Genomic DNA, 14,066 nt, shown 5'->3' on the forward strand with positions numbered 1-14,066 from the left:
TAAACCATAGACAGAAGTTTTGGTACCACTGACACAACTCGTGCATGTCCTGGTGTGCTGCAAATGGAGCCTTGCTGAGTTATAGGGACTGCATTTCCATAGGCAACGTGTACGTTCTCAACTTGTTCCATGTTGGACAACAAAGGAAAGTGCTGATGAGGTTACCGGAATTTTAAAAGTATTGATTGACATTATTGACATTAGTATTGATAAAAGTATTGATTGACATTAAAAATGTGGAAATGGGTGATTTAAGTGAGCTATGAGGAGGAATAATCGCTTGCTTAGGAAAAGTGTTGAGCATTTTTCAGTCTCTCGTTTAACTGATATTCTGGTATAGATGCAATTTAAGACTGAAGTTGTTTCTTCCATGTGCTGTAGAAAACTGGCCGGTAACAAGATTTTGTCTGTAGCTAACTAAATATCTTAAAATATATATATTTTCCAACCTGCTGACTATTTTCTGAATACTTCCAGACAGTGGTTGGTGCCACCTCTGTCTGTGTGAAAGAATTGTGACAGAGGCTGGTGCTTGTTCATATGGCAGAAATTCTTTGAGCTGTTCTGTGGTGGGAAATCCCAACCCTGGGTTCTGCGCGTGTGCTCATGTACCTATATTGACTGTAAATGAACATTGACATGACACAGCTACATAGCAGAGCATTCAGATTTCATATATGCCTGCAATTAGGTTTCATTTAAAGATACTTTCAAATGCTTTTTCATGGTATTAAAAACCCAAATGAATTGTGCTTCATGTTTAGTGGGACCTGATAACATCTGCTATTCAATTAAGTGATGTTATTGCAGTGCAGATCTCATATAAATTAAGCTTGAAAATCATTTTTCATTTAAGTGGGGATTTTAACCATAAACATTTTCTAGAGCACGTGTGCTATGTTTTCATGTTAAATCACTATCTTCGTCACAAATTAATTTTCTGATGCATTCCAAACAAAATAGATTGTAGGATGTCACTTTTTGCCCCATCCCAAATAAATTTTAGAAATTAGTCATAAATGTATATTTCAAACTGTCCTTGTAATTCAAATAAATTAAATCTTCTAAAACAGTTACATTTTGAAGGAATTGGATTATAATGCACATCTTGATTATACAGGATACATGTGCCACACGGTAACATTAGTCCTTTTCCATACGTACCTTGTTATTAACCAACTGCCTGCCTGTTGGGTAGAACTTAACTTTCTGCCCAGGTGAGCACTTCAGGAGACTGCTGTCACTTGTTTCCCCTGTGTGCGGTGTGGTTGGCCCCAGCAAGGAGCCAGGCACCTGCTCAGCCTCTCACTCCCCTCTCATGAAATGTAGAGATAGTTGGAGAAGGTGAGAAGAGCCATGGATGGAGACGATGACAGGGAAAGCAAAAGCTGCTCCTGCAAGCAAAGTGCACAGATTTCATTAACTACTTTGGTCAGTTTGGGTCAGCTGTCCGCTCCCAACCTCCTGTGCACCCCTGGGCTAAGAAGAGACAAAACCTCAGTGCTGTGCACGTACTGCCCAGCAGTAGCCAAAAGCTGGTGTTACCAGCACTGCTTTAGCCATGAATGAAAAGCACAGCACCATGTGGGCTACCGTGAGGAAAGTTACCTTCATCCCAGCCAGACCCAGCACGATATGACAATAGCCACACTTGATGGTGTGCGACCTAATGCTACCCTAAATTAATCCTTCCTATTGAAGATCATACTTTTTAAACACCCATTTAGACTTGATACTGAAATGGTTGTATTACATACAAGCAACTTTTATTCAGTCATTCTGTTGCCTGTCATTAACTCTGCAAGGTGAAACACCAGAAACTTTGCCACAATACTCTTGGTATTTTAACTAGTCCACTTGTCCCTTAAGTTACTTGGGTGCATGCCAGCTTTGGGCATTGGTGTTGGAGAGCTTCAATGCTCTTCATGTTTAAAAGACTCTTCTTAAAAGATTCCACACTCTTCAGTTAAAGTAACTGATGCAGGAGACCAAGAAGACCTTTAAAGTATAGGTATGTGATTTCACGGACTTGATAATTCCTCAAGCAATATAGCTACTGCTAAAAAAAGTGGTTGTCCAGATTGTTTGTTCTCTTCCTTGTGCTACTATCCTGTTTGTGTGGGTATGATCAATTTGTGCAGGTGTGTGTTAAATCACATAAAGTATCTGATAAGTTTCAGAGCTAACCAGTTCTCTTAGCCAGGTCAACCATCCTGCACATTTTTTCACGAGTGTGTATACCTGAGTATACACATACAGCAAGTTTGTTAAAATCACGGATTTGCAACATTGGAAGGCACTTTTAAAAGCTTGTGACTATAGACTAGCAAGAGCATCTCCTGTTGGAAGGCATATCTTGCTTCTGCCAGATGCTTTCTTGCCTTAGCTCTTCTTAAAGGCTTCCAATAACGTTGGGTCCACAACTGCTGCAGACAACTCTTCCATGGCCTGGTGGTTCTTGCTGTGAGAAGGCCTTTGCTCACACTGAACTGGAAGAGCTTACCAATATGGAAAACATTGCTTCTTCCAGCAATCTTCTGTGTAGCTAGTTTTGTCCTTTTCTCCTGCTTAGTCCAAAACCCCACAAACAAAAAAACCCAACCCAAACAAACCCTGCCATAATTGCAATAGATTTTTATGTACGGATCACCCTTCTTTGCACTCCTATAGACGTTCTCTGGACAAGAGATGATCTATATAATTTTTTTTTCGATCTTGGGATGTAAACTGGCTGGAGTAGCCTGGGTGAGATCACCATATTGAAGAGGACTGGAGAATAACTGTAATTCTTGCAGGCTATTACCCAAACACTTTTCAGGTGTTTGTATGCTTCCATGGTAGATTGAATGATCACGTTCAGCTGGTGGTTTTCTGTAGCCTCTGACTCCCTGGATATGAGCTCTGCTTTCCCTTGTAATTGTGCAGCTGGTCTGTAAGTAGCTTGCCACCATCACCTACACAAGATCTATTTAGATTTTTGTAACTGTTGAGCATCTCTGAGTTAGATACAATCTGGAAATTCAAGGGTGGTCATTTTGTGGTCCTTTGGCCTGTTATTAAATAGCATAGGAGTGAGGGTAGGTACTTGCAGCTCCCCTGTTCTTTACACCCTTCCATTTAACTCTGAATCCGCTCCTTTGTCCCATCTCTTGGTTTCATCTGCATTTTTCCTTATCTGTCTCATGGGATTGTTATGAGAGACCATGGCAAATGCTTCACTACCATCAAGATTGATGATGTGAGTTGTTTTGCCGTGGTCCACAGGACTGGCATAGGAGGAAATGAGATTTACTCGATTCAATTTGTTCTCAGCAAATCCATCTTGACTGTTTAATCATCTGTTATCTTTTAGGTTCTTACAAATAATTTTGCTACTACTGTTTTCCCCCCAGAATTAAATTAGGCTGGTCCAGAACTCTTCAGCCCTTCCTACCCCCATATCTTTTCAAAGATAGGCATCATTTAAGTATTTTTTCATGTGTCCATCCTCTGAGTTATCAAAATAATTATTGATGGCTGAGATTTAATGTGCCTACTCTGTGAGCATAGTTTCTGCACCATGTTATTTCCTATGATCAGATTTAACCCAAGTATTCTCCAATAAATTTTATCCTGTGAAAAGCTGAGAGCTTATCTATCTGTCCCTGCTATTAATTATGATAGCCCCCTGGTCACAGTAGATTCTTTTAGCAAAGCATAATTTAAAATAAAAAACCCAAAACATTAAATGCTTTTTTTTTTTAAAGTTTCTTTTCTGTCTTGTCTTTTCCTTGTAGTGGGCTAATAGTTTCATTATTTTCTGACTGCTGCTGTATTTGTAGAGAAAAAGTAATCTTTTGATGTCCTACACTAGCTGCTGTGAATTTTGTACCACAGCTTTTGTCTACATGTTAATGTGTTATGCTGTTTGTATGTAGAAGCTCAGCCCTAGTTTTCATCTTGTGTAAATCACTTTTTTGAATTGAGGGAAATGAAACTAATGACTTATGATAGTCGCAGTAAAAGTATAGTAGAAGACCCCACTTCATCTACAGTGAAATAGTGTCCCAGTGACACTTTAACTTTTTCCTTAAGTGAGCATTGCAGGTTAACCTCAGTAGGGAGCTAAGCCCCACACAGCTGCTTGCTCACTCCCCTCCAGTGGGATGGGGCTGAATCTGAAGGGTAAAAGAAAACTCTTAGGTCAAGGTAAAGGCAGTTTATTAGGCAAAGCAACAGCTGTGTGCACAAAGCAAATAAGGAATTCATTCACTACTTTGCATTGGCAGGCTATTTCCAGGAACGTAGGGCTTCGTTGTGCATAAGTACTTAGGAAGACAAATGCCATAACTCTGTATGTCTCACCTTTCTCCTCTTTTCCCTTGTTTTTATTTCTGAGCATGACTTTGTATTGTACAGGACATTCCTTTGGTCAATTGGGGTCAGCTGTCCTGGCTGTGTCTCCTCCCAGCTTCTTGTGCACTCCAGCCTACTCCCTGTTGGGGTAGCATGAGCAGAAAGGACCTTGATGCTGTGTAAGCATCCTTCAGCAACAGCTAAAACATTGGCGTGTTATCAGCACTGTTTTGGTTACAACTCCAAAACACAGCACCATATGAGTGACTATGAAGAAAATTAACTCTATCTGAGATAAAGCCAGTACTGGAAGGAGAAGGTTGTCTTTCTGCACTGGGTTTCATCCCTTTGGAAGTTGTAATAACTCTGAATTTATGGAAGTTCTTTAAAAAAAATAATCTGAAATTGTCAATTTCTGCTTTCTTCTCTGACCCTTCTTCTGCTGAAGATCATGAATTCATTTTATGTTCACTGTCACACAGTCCACATTCTGCATAATATTTTCAACCAGTTTCTCTCTGTTAGCTCAAATCAAATCTATGAGAGCCTTCTATTTCATTGTTTTCTTCTAAAACCTGCATCAAAATTTACCACCTGTACTTCCAGACCTTCCTAGTCAGTCTATCACTTGGTAGATCTTTTCCCAAAAGCTGTGTTTGATTAAAATCTCCTTAGTGCTATTAGAAGCTCTAAACTAAATTTGTAGTTTAGTAGTATTCCCAGAGCCATATACTGTTTGTTGTACTGTGGCTAGGAAAAAAAAGAAATAAACATTTTCTGTCCATAAATATGTGTCCTTCATTCTGGCATTGATATGGAAAAGTCCACCTACAAAACAGAAGTTACAAAAGAATAATTTCCTCTCCGGGGATAGGCAATCTGTTTGTGGGACTCACGGGCAGGCAGCATTGTTAAAAGAGTTGAATCATTCAGTAGTCCCTGCCTGTTATATAGTTCATGCTGACATAAAGTAGCTTTGTTTGGTTTGCATTCATGAGTCATCCTGAAGAGGTTACGAGAGACAGAAAATCTTTGCCAGCCTCTAGTCACCAAACAGAGCTGTGATAGATAGCAAGGCTACTGGGTAGTGGGGTCATCCCTGATTTGTGTGGTGTCCCAGCTGCACAACTAGCATCTAGCAGCAGGTAAAATCATGCTCTGTCATGATGATAGGAGAAAAGCCTAGAGTAGAGCTTGTTTTTGTCACTGGAGCATTTGGGGAGTGCTAAGCAATCCTGCTCACGTAAACTGTTCAACTGCGGGAACTGTGTCCAAGTATCTCATGCATAGCGGACAGGAATATCAAAGTCTAAAGACTGTGACTTGCTTTCCCTTTATTAAAAATACTGAATAAACATGACAGAGAATATCTCTTGGTAACTTTGGATATAAGGCTGAACTAACACATGTAGACATGCTTTCCCCAGCTGGGAAAGCAAAGTAAAACTTCGTGGGTTAGCATAATGAAAATGATTGGTTTGCATTCCAGAAGCAAGTAGGGGAACCAAATATAATTACAAGCTTATCGTCAAGCAGAAGAAAGGACCATTATTACATTTTACACATGGGAAACTCTGGAAAAGTGAGGCTAAATGTGCTTGCTTCAGACCTTACGTGAATACTGAGGCAGCTGCGGACCCATCCCAGTCCCGAACACCAGGCATGACCTTCCCTTTTAAGAAAGGGGTCACCTTTCTGACAAGGGCCAGTTTGGACTTGAAGCTTTTGCTGGTTTCTGTTAATTGTAGTAAATGATAAGATTCCATGGTACTCCACAGTCTCAAATCTTTTGTTGTGCTTCCATGCTGGTATCTTTTTTTACAAGCAAAATGAATTCCTCAATAAGGCAGATACGTAAACATTAGGTATAAGATGCTGAGGCTAAAGCCAGAGATGTAGACTTTGTAAAGTGAGGCAAGCCACAGCTGAGTATTAGATGTGACATGAAACTTAGCACCATGAGTACTAAAGCTTTCTGCTTCTTTACTTGTGTAACTTCCTGTTCAGCATTTCAGCTTCAGTGGCTCTGATTTTAACTTTTTCCTCTCGATCTATGTGATCTTTACATATAGCAGTTAAGGCCGCATGGTGCTAGCTGTCGCATTCAGCTAGGCTGCCCCTGCTTGGGGATGCTGCAGGGAAAAGCACCGCTGGAGACTTGTGGAGGGACACAGCAGCCATTTCCCCTGACCGGTGCTTTAGAACAGAGAAAACTGTATGTATCTGAACAAACCTTAACGAAATAGTGCTCCTGATCCAGTTGTGGTGTTCAGTTCTACATTGTGTAAGATGGCTAATAGAAAAGTTCTGGAAAACAGGAGAAGTGAGGAAGAAAATACTAGGAAGAGAAAGTGACAAGAGTAAGTGACGAGTATTTGACTTCAGTATGTTAGTATAAGAGAAATAAAGAATCCTAACACTATTTCCCATGTAGACTTGAGAGACGAAGACATTACCTTAACAATGCAGTGAAATTATTGTTTGAGCAATTACTTTCTGCTCATTTACAATTTCTGAGCTTAAACGAGTCTGAAATTAAGTGGGAAACAAATTCTTTAGAAAAAATCTTTACCCTTGAGACATGAGTAATTTAGAGACAAGTGAAGTTGTCTAATATATAAGCAGACCTCCAGGAGCCATACAGGATTGTTTTTACCTTCATAGATGATTAATTGCCTTATTGATGTTGTGGTTAGAAGAGAGTCGTATGAAGAGTCTGGCCCTTATGTAGCTCAGGTAGAAACCACAGCCATTGCTGCCTTGATTAAAAAGCTTTCTCCAATTAAGCATTCTCTTTCAGTGGAAATACTCTTTGCAAGTCATCAATCATCCTTTAATGTAGAAGGTTTGTTAAGTCTTTCATTATATCTCCTATCCCTTAATGCTTCCTCTCTGAGCCAGCCTACTTTTTTATAAAACGGGGAGAGATGAGTTCCTACATCAAAGAATTCCTCACATCAAAGTCAATGTGAAAATATTTCCATACAACTTTTTGTTGCAGAAACTCAGCCGCTACTTTTTCTTGGCACGCACTGGGCGAGGCCTGCTGTCCCTGGGTCCCCCCAGGGCCACCCACAGGGACCCTGGTGGCTCTGGCTTGTAGCCAACACCTATTGGCACCCACAGCTGCAGTTTGGGCTCCAGACACACATTTTTAGGTTCTCCAGTTGTGTTCGGAGCAGCATTCCCTTGCCCAAACTGTTAGCCATAGGTTCGTGCCCGGTGCACCCCGCCATTAAGCACACGGAGTCGGAATCCACATGAAGGTGTTTTAATTAAACAATTAATGATCCAGCATGCCCCGCTGGGCCAGGTGACCTCCTGCTGCCTCTTTCGGTGCCCCAGCCCCTCGCGTTGACGAGTGAAGAACCGAACCCACTGCCTGGGGCCGGCCCTGGGGAGCCTCCTCACAGCGGCGCCCCACGGGGTTTCGGCCGCCTGCGGCTCCTGAGGGGGTCCCGAGGGGGCTCGGGCTGGGCTCTGCCCCGGGGGCTGCGGTCAGCGGAGGCCGTGAGCGCCCCCCTGCCACCGGCGCCGGGTCGCCCCATGTCGGGTTTCCGCCGGTGTCGGCGGGGGCGGATAAAAGGAGGCGCCGCGGGCGAGGCTCAGAGCGCGGCGCTGCCCCCGCCCGGCCGGCCCCATGCAGCCCGCCATGATGATGTTCTCCAGCAAGTACTGGGCGCGGAGGGGCTTCTCGCTCGACTCGGCCCTGCCGGAGGAGCGCCCCGCCGGCCTCACCGTAAGTGCCGGGGCTGGGAGCGGGGGCGCCGAAGGGAAGCCCGGTTCGGCTCGGTCCCGGCTGGGGAGGGAAGGAGGGAGGGGAGCCGTGCTGCCCGGGCACCCGGGTGCTCCCGGGGGTCGGCGCTGTGCGGGCAGGCAGCCGCTTTGCGGTTTAACCAGCTGCTGCTTTGGAAGTGGCTTCGAGCCACAGCAAAAGTTTTGCCGGAGCCGCAAGCCTCGCCGCTCCGCTGCAGTGACAGCAAAGCGCTGGGGTCCGGCTCGGCTGTCTGTGAGCGCTGGGGTTTGAAAGCCCGGCGGTGCTCCCGGTGTCTGTGTGCTGTACCAGTAGCATCCACCTTGTCAAAGCACGTGTAAGCCTCCTAGCGTGGTTTTTAAAACACTTTTATAGTAGCAAGTCGTACGAGCGTACGCCTGGTGCTGACACCTCCATTGCTGAGCAGCTTTGATGGAACTGGGAGCTTCCAGGCATCCATCCCCGGCCCGCAGGGGTAGTGGGACGTCCTGCAGCCTTGTGTGGGGCAGGTGTGGGCATTTCCCCGCTGAGGTGGTGTCAGGAGGCAGGAGCAGCCCTCTGTGAGGTGACCGTACGGGTGCGACAGGTGCCTGGGTGATCCCGAGCACGGGACACGCTTCTGTGTGCTTACAGGTAAAGGGATTTGAGCAGGTTTGCTTTATTAATAATAAAGAATGTTAACGGATGCTATAATGTAATCTGCTATGAATATGTTAAATATTTAAGGTTATCAGTACCTAACTCCCATAAAACTTTATGCCAAATCCACAGTGTGTGGAGGCTCTGATAATTTGAATAGATCCAACAGAATACACCAGTTTGTACCAGTTGTGAACCAGTCTTTATAGTAAAACATGAAATGCCCTTTCTCTTTCCTGTACGTGCTTTATTTCTGTTGGCAATATTGAATGAACTGCGATAAACTCATTTCACAGTTTTCATATTTGAGTTACTTCACTGTGTCCTGCTGTAGGTTGCTCTTTCATTCTTGAGTATTTGTGCTTGCTCTAGAGAATTTGTTTTCATTAGGAAAGTTGATCTGCTAGTCATTATTTAATTATCAAGTGTATTAATATGCGTGGCTGATAAGATTTGAGTTCTTGCAGTATCACAGCCCCCTACTAGAGTCATCTCAATTAGTTTTCGTATACTTGAGAGAGGCTTTCAGTCATCACTTCAGGTAAAGCTCACTTGGAAGTGTTGGTGAACCTGGGACAGTCTTGGAAGGTGCCAAGTGCTCTTGTTTTCTGGAGGGATCAATGGTACCGAGATTCTCAGGCACTCAGCTGACCGCATGATCCTCTGTACGTAGCTTCCAGAAAGCAGCACACAGTGGAAAAGCACGGATGCTATATAAATAGTATCTTTGCCACTTTGTGTGGAGGTTGTGTTCTTGGTATGTGTGAAAATTCCTCAGCCAAATCCCAAGTACTAGTTAAGTTAATCCCGACTATATTGAAGTTAAAGCCAAAGTGACCTTCTCCTAAGCAACCCTCCTACCAAGCAGAATCGTATAAGCTCAATTACTGCAAAGTAAATGTTTAAAACCCTACGTATGCCATTTTACAAGCAGAATTACTTTTCCAGTTTGTGTGATCTAATAAAGGATGAGAAGAGACCACAAACTCTTCAGCATGCCCTGAAAGGAGTGTGGGTTGTTTAACTTGTACTGTTTTAAAGAGTAGCTTTTGGTAAGAAGATGCATTTCAACTATCCCTCCTCTTAATTCAGCGCATTCTTGTGCTTTTTTTTCCTTTTTTTTTAAAAAAAAAAAAGCCTCAGAATATCGAGTGAGAGCTGACTTGAGAGCTGTGGTCTCATTCAGCAGTGGGAGGAGATATTCCAGTTTGATGTGAACCGTGTGGATGCATTGAGGTGGATGTGATGCAAATACCTCCTCTGTCAGCAATATCTATTTCTAAGAAAACTATCTTAAATAATCCAATTTGAAGAGGAATTAGACTAAAGGTTACTGACTTTTTTCCTGCGTCATGGAGCGTTTGATGAAATCTTCTAAAATCTTTTAGAAGCACAGGGAGACTTGTCTGAAGCCCATCGTCACAGGTCCTCAGACATTATACAGGTGGGATAACCTGCCTTGACAGCCCTACATGAAAGGCAAAAAAACAAGAATAGATTTATCTTGGCTTTAATCAGCTGTTGAGACCTGTTTAAAAACTCCATTTATTTGGGTGCTATTTTCCTTTTATTGCTGTTTTACAATTTACCAAACAGTTATGGAATACCTGTATATGAATCTTAATTTCTATGGCACATTTTTTCTTTTAGCGTTCGTATTACAGGTGATGCTGTTATTCAAAAACCAGTTACCTTCTCGCTGGGCATGTCATTTTTCCAGGAGCCACAACCTGGGCATTGGAAAATGCAGACTGTTTTTTTGAAAACTATGGTCAGCGTTATCAAAATTGTCTATAAAGCCTGACTCACTGTACCGTTGGCATCTCGACAAAATATATGTTGATAATTTTTTTTGGAAGCTACTGGATGAAATATGGCTTAAAGCAGAATTTTTACCCTGTAAATTAAGAGAAGGTTGTAAGAGTGGCCAAGGATGGTGTGATTTCCTTTATTTTTTCAGGAGTTCCTCAGCCAGCTCACTTCTTGTGGGAGGTGCAGTCTCAGCTTGTGTTTCTGTCCTCATATGTATAACCACCAGGGGTTTTATTTCCTTGGGGAAGAATGACCTTACATAGCAACATTAACTGTGCTATGACAGATAACGTAAGCGTTATGCTGTGAATGTAATGACTGTGACTGACCACTAAACCCCTACCTACGAGGGAGGAAGGCTCAGTGGAGGTGGGCAGGAGGACGTGCCAGTGAAGCTCAGGGAATCGTGCGGGGTGTGACTGGCCACAGCAGCTGCAAAGAAGTTGACTTCCTCTCAACACAGAGGGGAGTTTAGGTGAACAGCTGTCAGCAGTGAAATGGATCAGCTGGTGGTGTAAATGTTTCTCCCTGAGTTCATTAGAGGGGTGTGAATGTCTCCCTGAGTCCCAGAGCTGTAGGAGGGGAGTGAATGCACGGCTCAGCCCAACTTGGGGTATAGAAACTAAGCAACGAACAGGAGGATTTCAGAGATCGGTGGGCTTGAGCTGGCTGCAGCCCTCATATCCCTTCCTGGGGATTCTGGTTGTGTGGTAGTGTGACAGTGAGCGTAGCATAGGGACCAGTAATGCAAATCGCATTGGTCCTGTGACTGAACTGTGGGTTGTCTCTGCTGTGTTTTGCTAAGTGTAGCTTACCTTTGTATTGCGTCTTCAGTACGTTGCGTATCACTCTGGGGTAACATCAGATATCTTCAAAGAAGTAAATTTGATATTAAACATTACACTTGCCACGTGTGGAATATCTGAAAGCAGCTGGACAGAGCGTATTGGACTCTGACAACGGATAGTACAAAAATACAGACCAGTGTAAATCAGCATAAATTGACTCCTACAAATTACAGTAGCATCACCGCAATTAGTGGTTTTGCACTAATTCTGAAAATCTCTGTTCACTTTGTTTATTACTAACAATAGCATTGCCCTAATAGTATCGTTATACTTGTATCTTATGCCTTCATATGCTTTTCCTTTCATTTTTTTTAAAGAACTGAACTTTTACACAATCATCTCTAACAGATGCTTTTGAATTATGATTCTAGTTTCAAGTGAATGAATTAACCTTTAATTTAAGTCTGGATGGGTTCCATTCAGTTATTTTTCTAACAAGTATTTCTCTTCATGTACACAGACTTAATTTTGGGAAATGCCCTTTTGCATCTGAAATGATGTTCTTTATCCATTTGTAGCTAAACAGGTCGACTTCTGGGAAAAACGAGGAAAAGAAAGGGAATAAGGGAAATGGGAAAGGTGAATCGGCTTCTGAAGGTGGAAAGACAGCTGTGGTGTTTTCCTTGAAGAATGAAGTTGGTGGATTGGTGAAAGCTCTCCGGCTCTTCCAGGTAAAGTCATTCTGTGGACCAGACTGAGGAAGGTCAGGTTGTTTGTTGGTGTAAATTAATGCACCGGGGAGTGCAGTTACTTTTATTGAATTCTGCAGAGTGTAACTTCAAATTTTATGGATCATTCAACAAAGCATTTTGGACTCACAAAGAGTTTTCTGGAACAAAGTTTAACAGTGATGTTGATGTTCACACCATTCACTTTAGATTGCCAAAGTGTGATTCTCAATACCGTAAATTAGGTTTGAAGTTCTCTGTACAGACTATGATGAAAGAAAGCACTTTCAGAGAGCAGTTCAGCACCTAAGTTATATGCCTGGAGTCAGATGGTGATGGCAGCCTTGCTGCAGGACAATGTTTGGTCATAAATTTAAATGCACCTTTAAGTGCTTGCAGGGTCAGGGCTTTGAGTCTAACTTGAACGTAAATTGTGAAGTATTGGTTCCTGTATAGATCCCCATGCAATTGGTGGTTTTCAGTCAGGCTGCTGGTACTCGATGTAGTCTGCTTACCTCATTAATAAACTGGAGAAGACTTTGAGGCATGTCTGAGGATAATTAAAGCAGAGCAGTGTGATGCAAGTCTTAGGCTGTAAGTCTTCTCTTCTCAACCCAGGGTATATCAAAACCACTCTTCTTACTTCTGAAGAGAATGTCTAAAACTGTTAGCACTGTGCCAGCTGGAAACATGCAGGGGAGTCCTATGGCCTGTGTTACTCAGGAACAGATCATCAAAATGATCCCACTTGGCTTTATAACTAGTCTACAAATAGCAGGTTCAAACCCCTCAGCAGATGGAGGCTTTTCCTTCTGTGAATGTTAGATAAACGAGTTAGCTAAGGAGATGCATTGTATACATTCCTTACAGAGTGTGCCAGTGAAAGGATTATCTACTATGTAAGTCCAGAGGTGGAAAAACAGAAACTACTAGTTGGCTGTACCAGAGGGGGACCTTCATCTAAAACTTGAAAAAGTTTTCCTAAAGAACATGCCATCAATATTACCATTCTAACTGATATGGCTATACTTAATCCATTATTTCATCTTTCCACAGGAGAAACATGTCAGCATGGTTCATATTGAATCACGAAAATCAAAGAGAAGGAACTCAGAGGTGGAAATTTTTGTGGACTGTGACTGCAGTAAAAAAGAATTTAATGAACTAATCCAGTTGCTCAAGTTTCAAACTAATATCGTGTCTCTCAATCCACCAGAAAACATCTGGACTGATGAGGAAGGCAAGGCTCCTTTCATGTCACTCGCTTTAGACACTGACAAACTTTTTGGACATGTATCTCAGTCTCATACTCAATACATTCAACTTGCATTCTGTCTTCTGCAGATCTTGACTGTGTCCCTTGGTTCCCCAGGAAGATATCTGAATTAGACAAATGCTCACAGAGAGTTTTGATGTATGGATCTGAGCTCGATGCAGATCACCCTGTAAGTGTAACAAAAATTGTGTTGTAGATAATTTCTTCAAGTTGTTTGCCAGTCAAATAAAAAGCCTGCTGACTGCTGATTTTGAGTACTTTTCTGAATTCTCAGAAGGTGGGGATTTAGTTCTCTTCAGTGTTCTCAGTGAATCAATTCTCCTTTTCTGTAGTTGGACATGCAAGAAGGAAGTCACCCAGAAAACTTATTCACTCTTGAACAACTTTGTTCCCTTTTGTCCTGCCTTCACTTATTTATTTTTTAATTAGCTGGTTGATAGAAGCTTTCAGACAAACTGAGGAGTTTAGATCAATGCGACCTTAGGTTCTGTCACAAGTGGCTCTTAGATAAGAACTGAGGTTAACCTAGGTGTCACAGAAGAAAGAATTATGGAGAAAGACATCCTGGGCACTCAGAAGATAATTACAAAATAGAACAGAGCCACATGTTCCTTTCTCTGCATGGATGCAGCAGGTGGAAAGGCGCTTCACATTGTTTCCTGTCTTTAGTGACAGGAGACAAAAGCTTGCATTTCATATAAGCAATATCTGCAGTAGTACCAAATGTTCAATGC

General features: G+C 42.5%; 1 protein-coding gene across 2 annotated transcripts in view; it reads left to right on the top strand.

Annotated features, from left to right (window-relative positions):
- The first annotated feature begins 7,789 nt into the window (after positions 1-7,789).
- The window catches only part of TPH2 (tryptophan hydroxylase 2), a 52,115-nt gene continuing 45,838 nt past the window's right edge, over positions 7,790-14,066 (top strand). The window contains exons 1-4 of one of the 2 annotated variants that reach the window (XM_040553439.1): positions 7,790-8,074; positions 11,907-12,059; positions 13,113-13,296; positions 13,401-13,501. In XM_040553439.1, coding sequence (XP_040409373.1) covers positions 7,976-8,074; positions 11,907-12,059; positions 13,113-13,296; positions 13,401-13,501 — 537 coding nt within the window. In that variant the 5' untranslated portion in view covers positions 7,790-7,975. The remainder of the gene's footprint in view (positions 8,075-11,906; positions 12,060-13,112; positions 13,297-13,400; positions 13,502-14,066) is intronic. The other variant, XM_040553448.1, reaches the window with a different exon arrangement.

Source organism: Cygnus olor, chromosome 1, assembly GCF_009769625.2.
Source record: "Cygnus olor isolate bCygOlo1 chromosome 1, bCygOlo1.pri.v2, whole genome shotgun sequence".
Lineage (NCBI taxonomy): Eukaryota > Metazoa > Chordata > Aves > Anseriformes > Anatidae > Cygnus > Cygnus olor.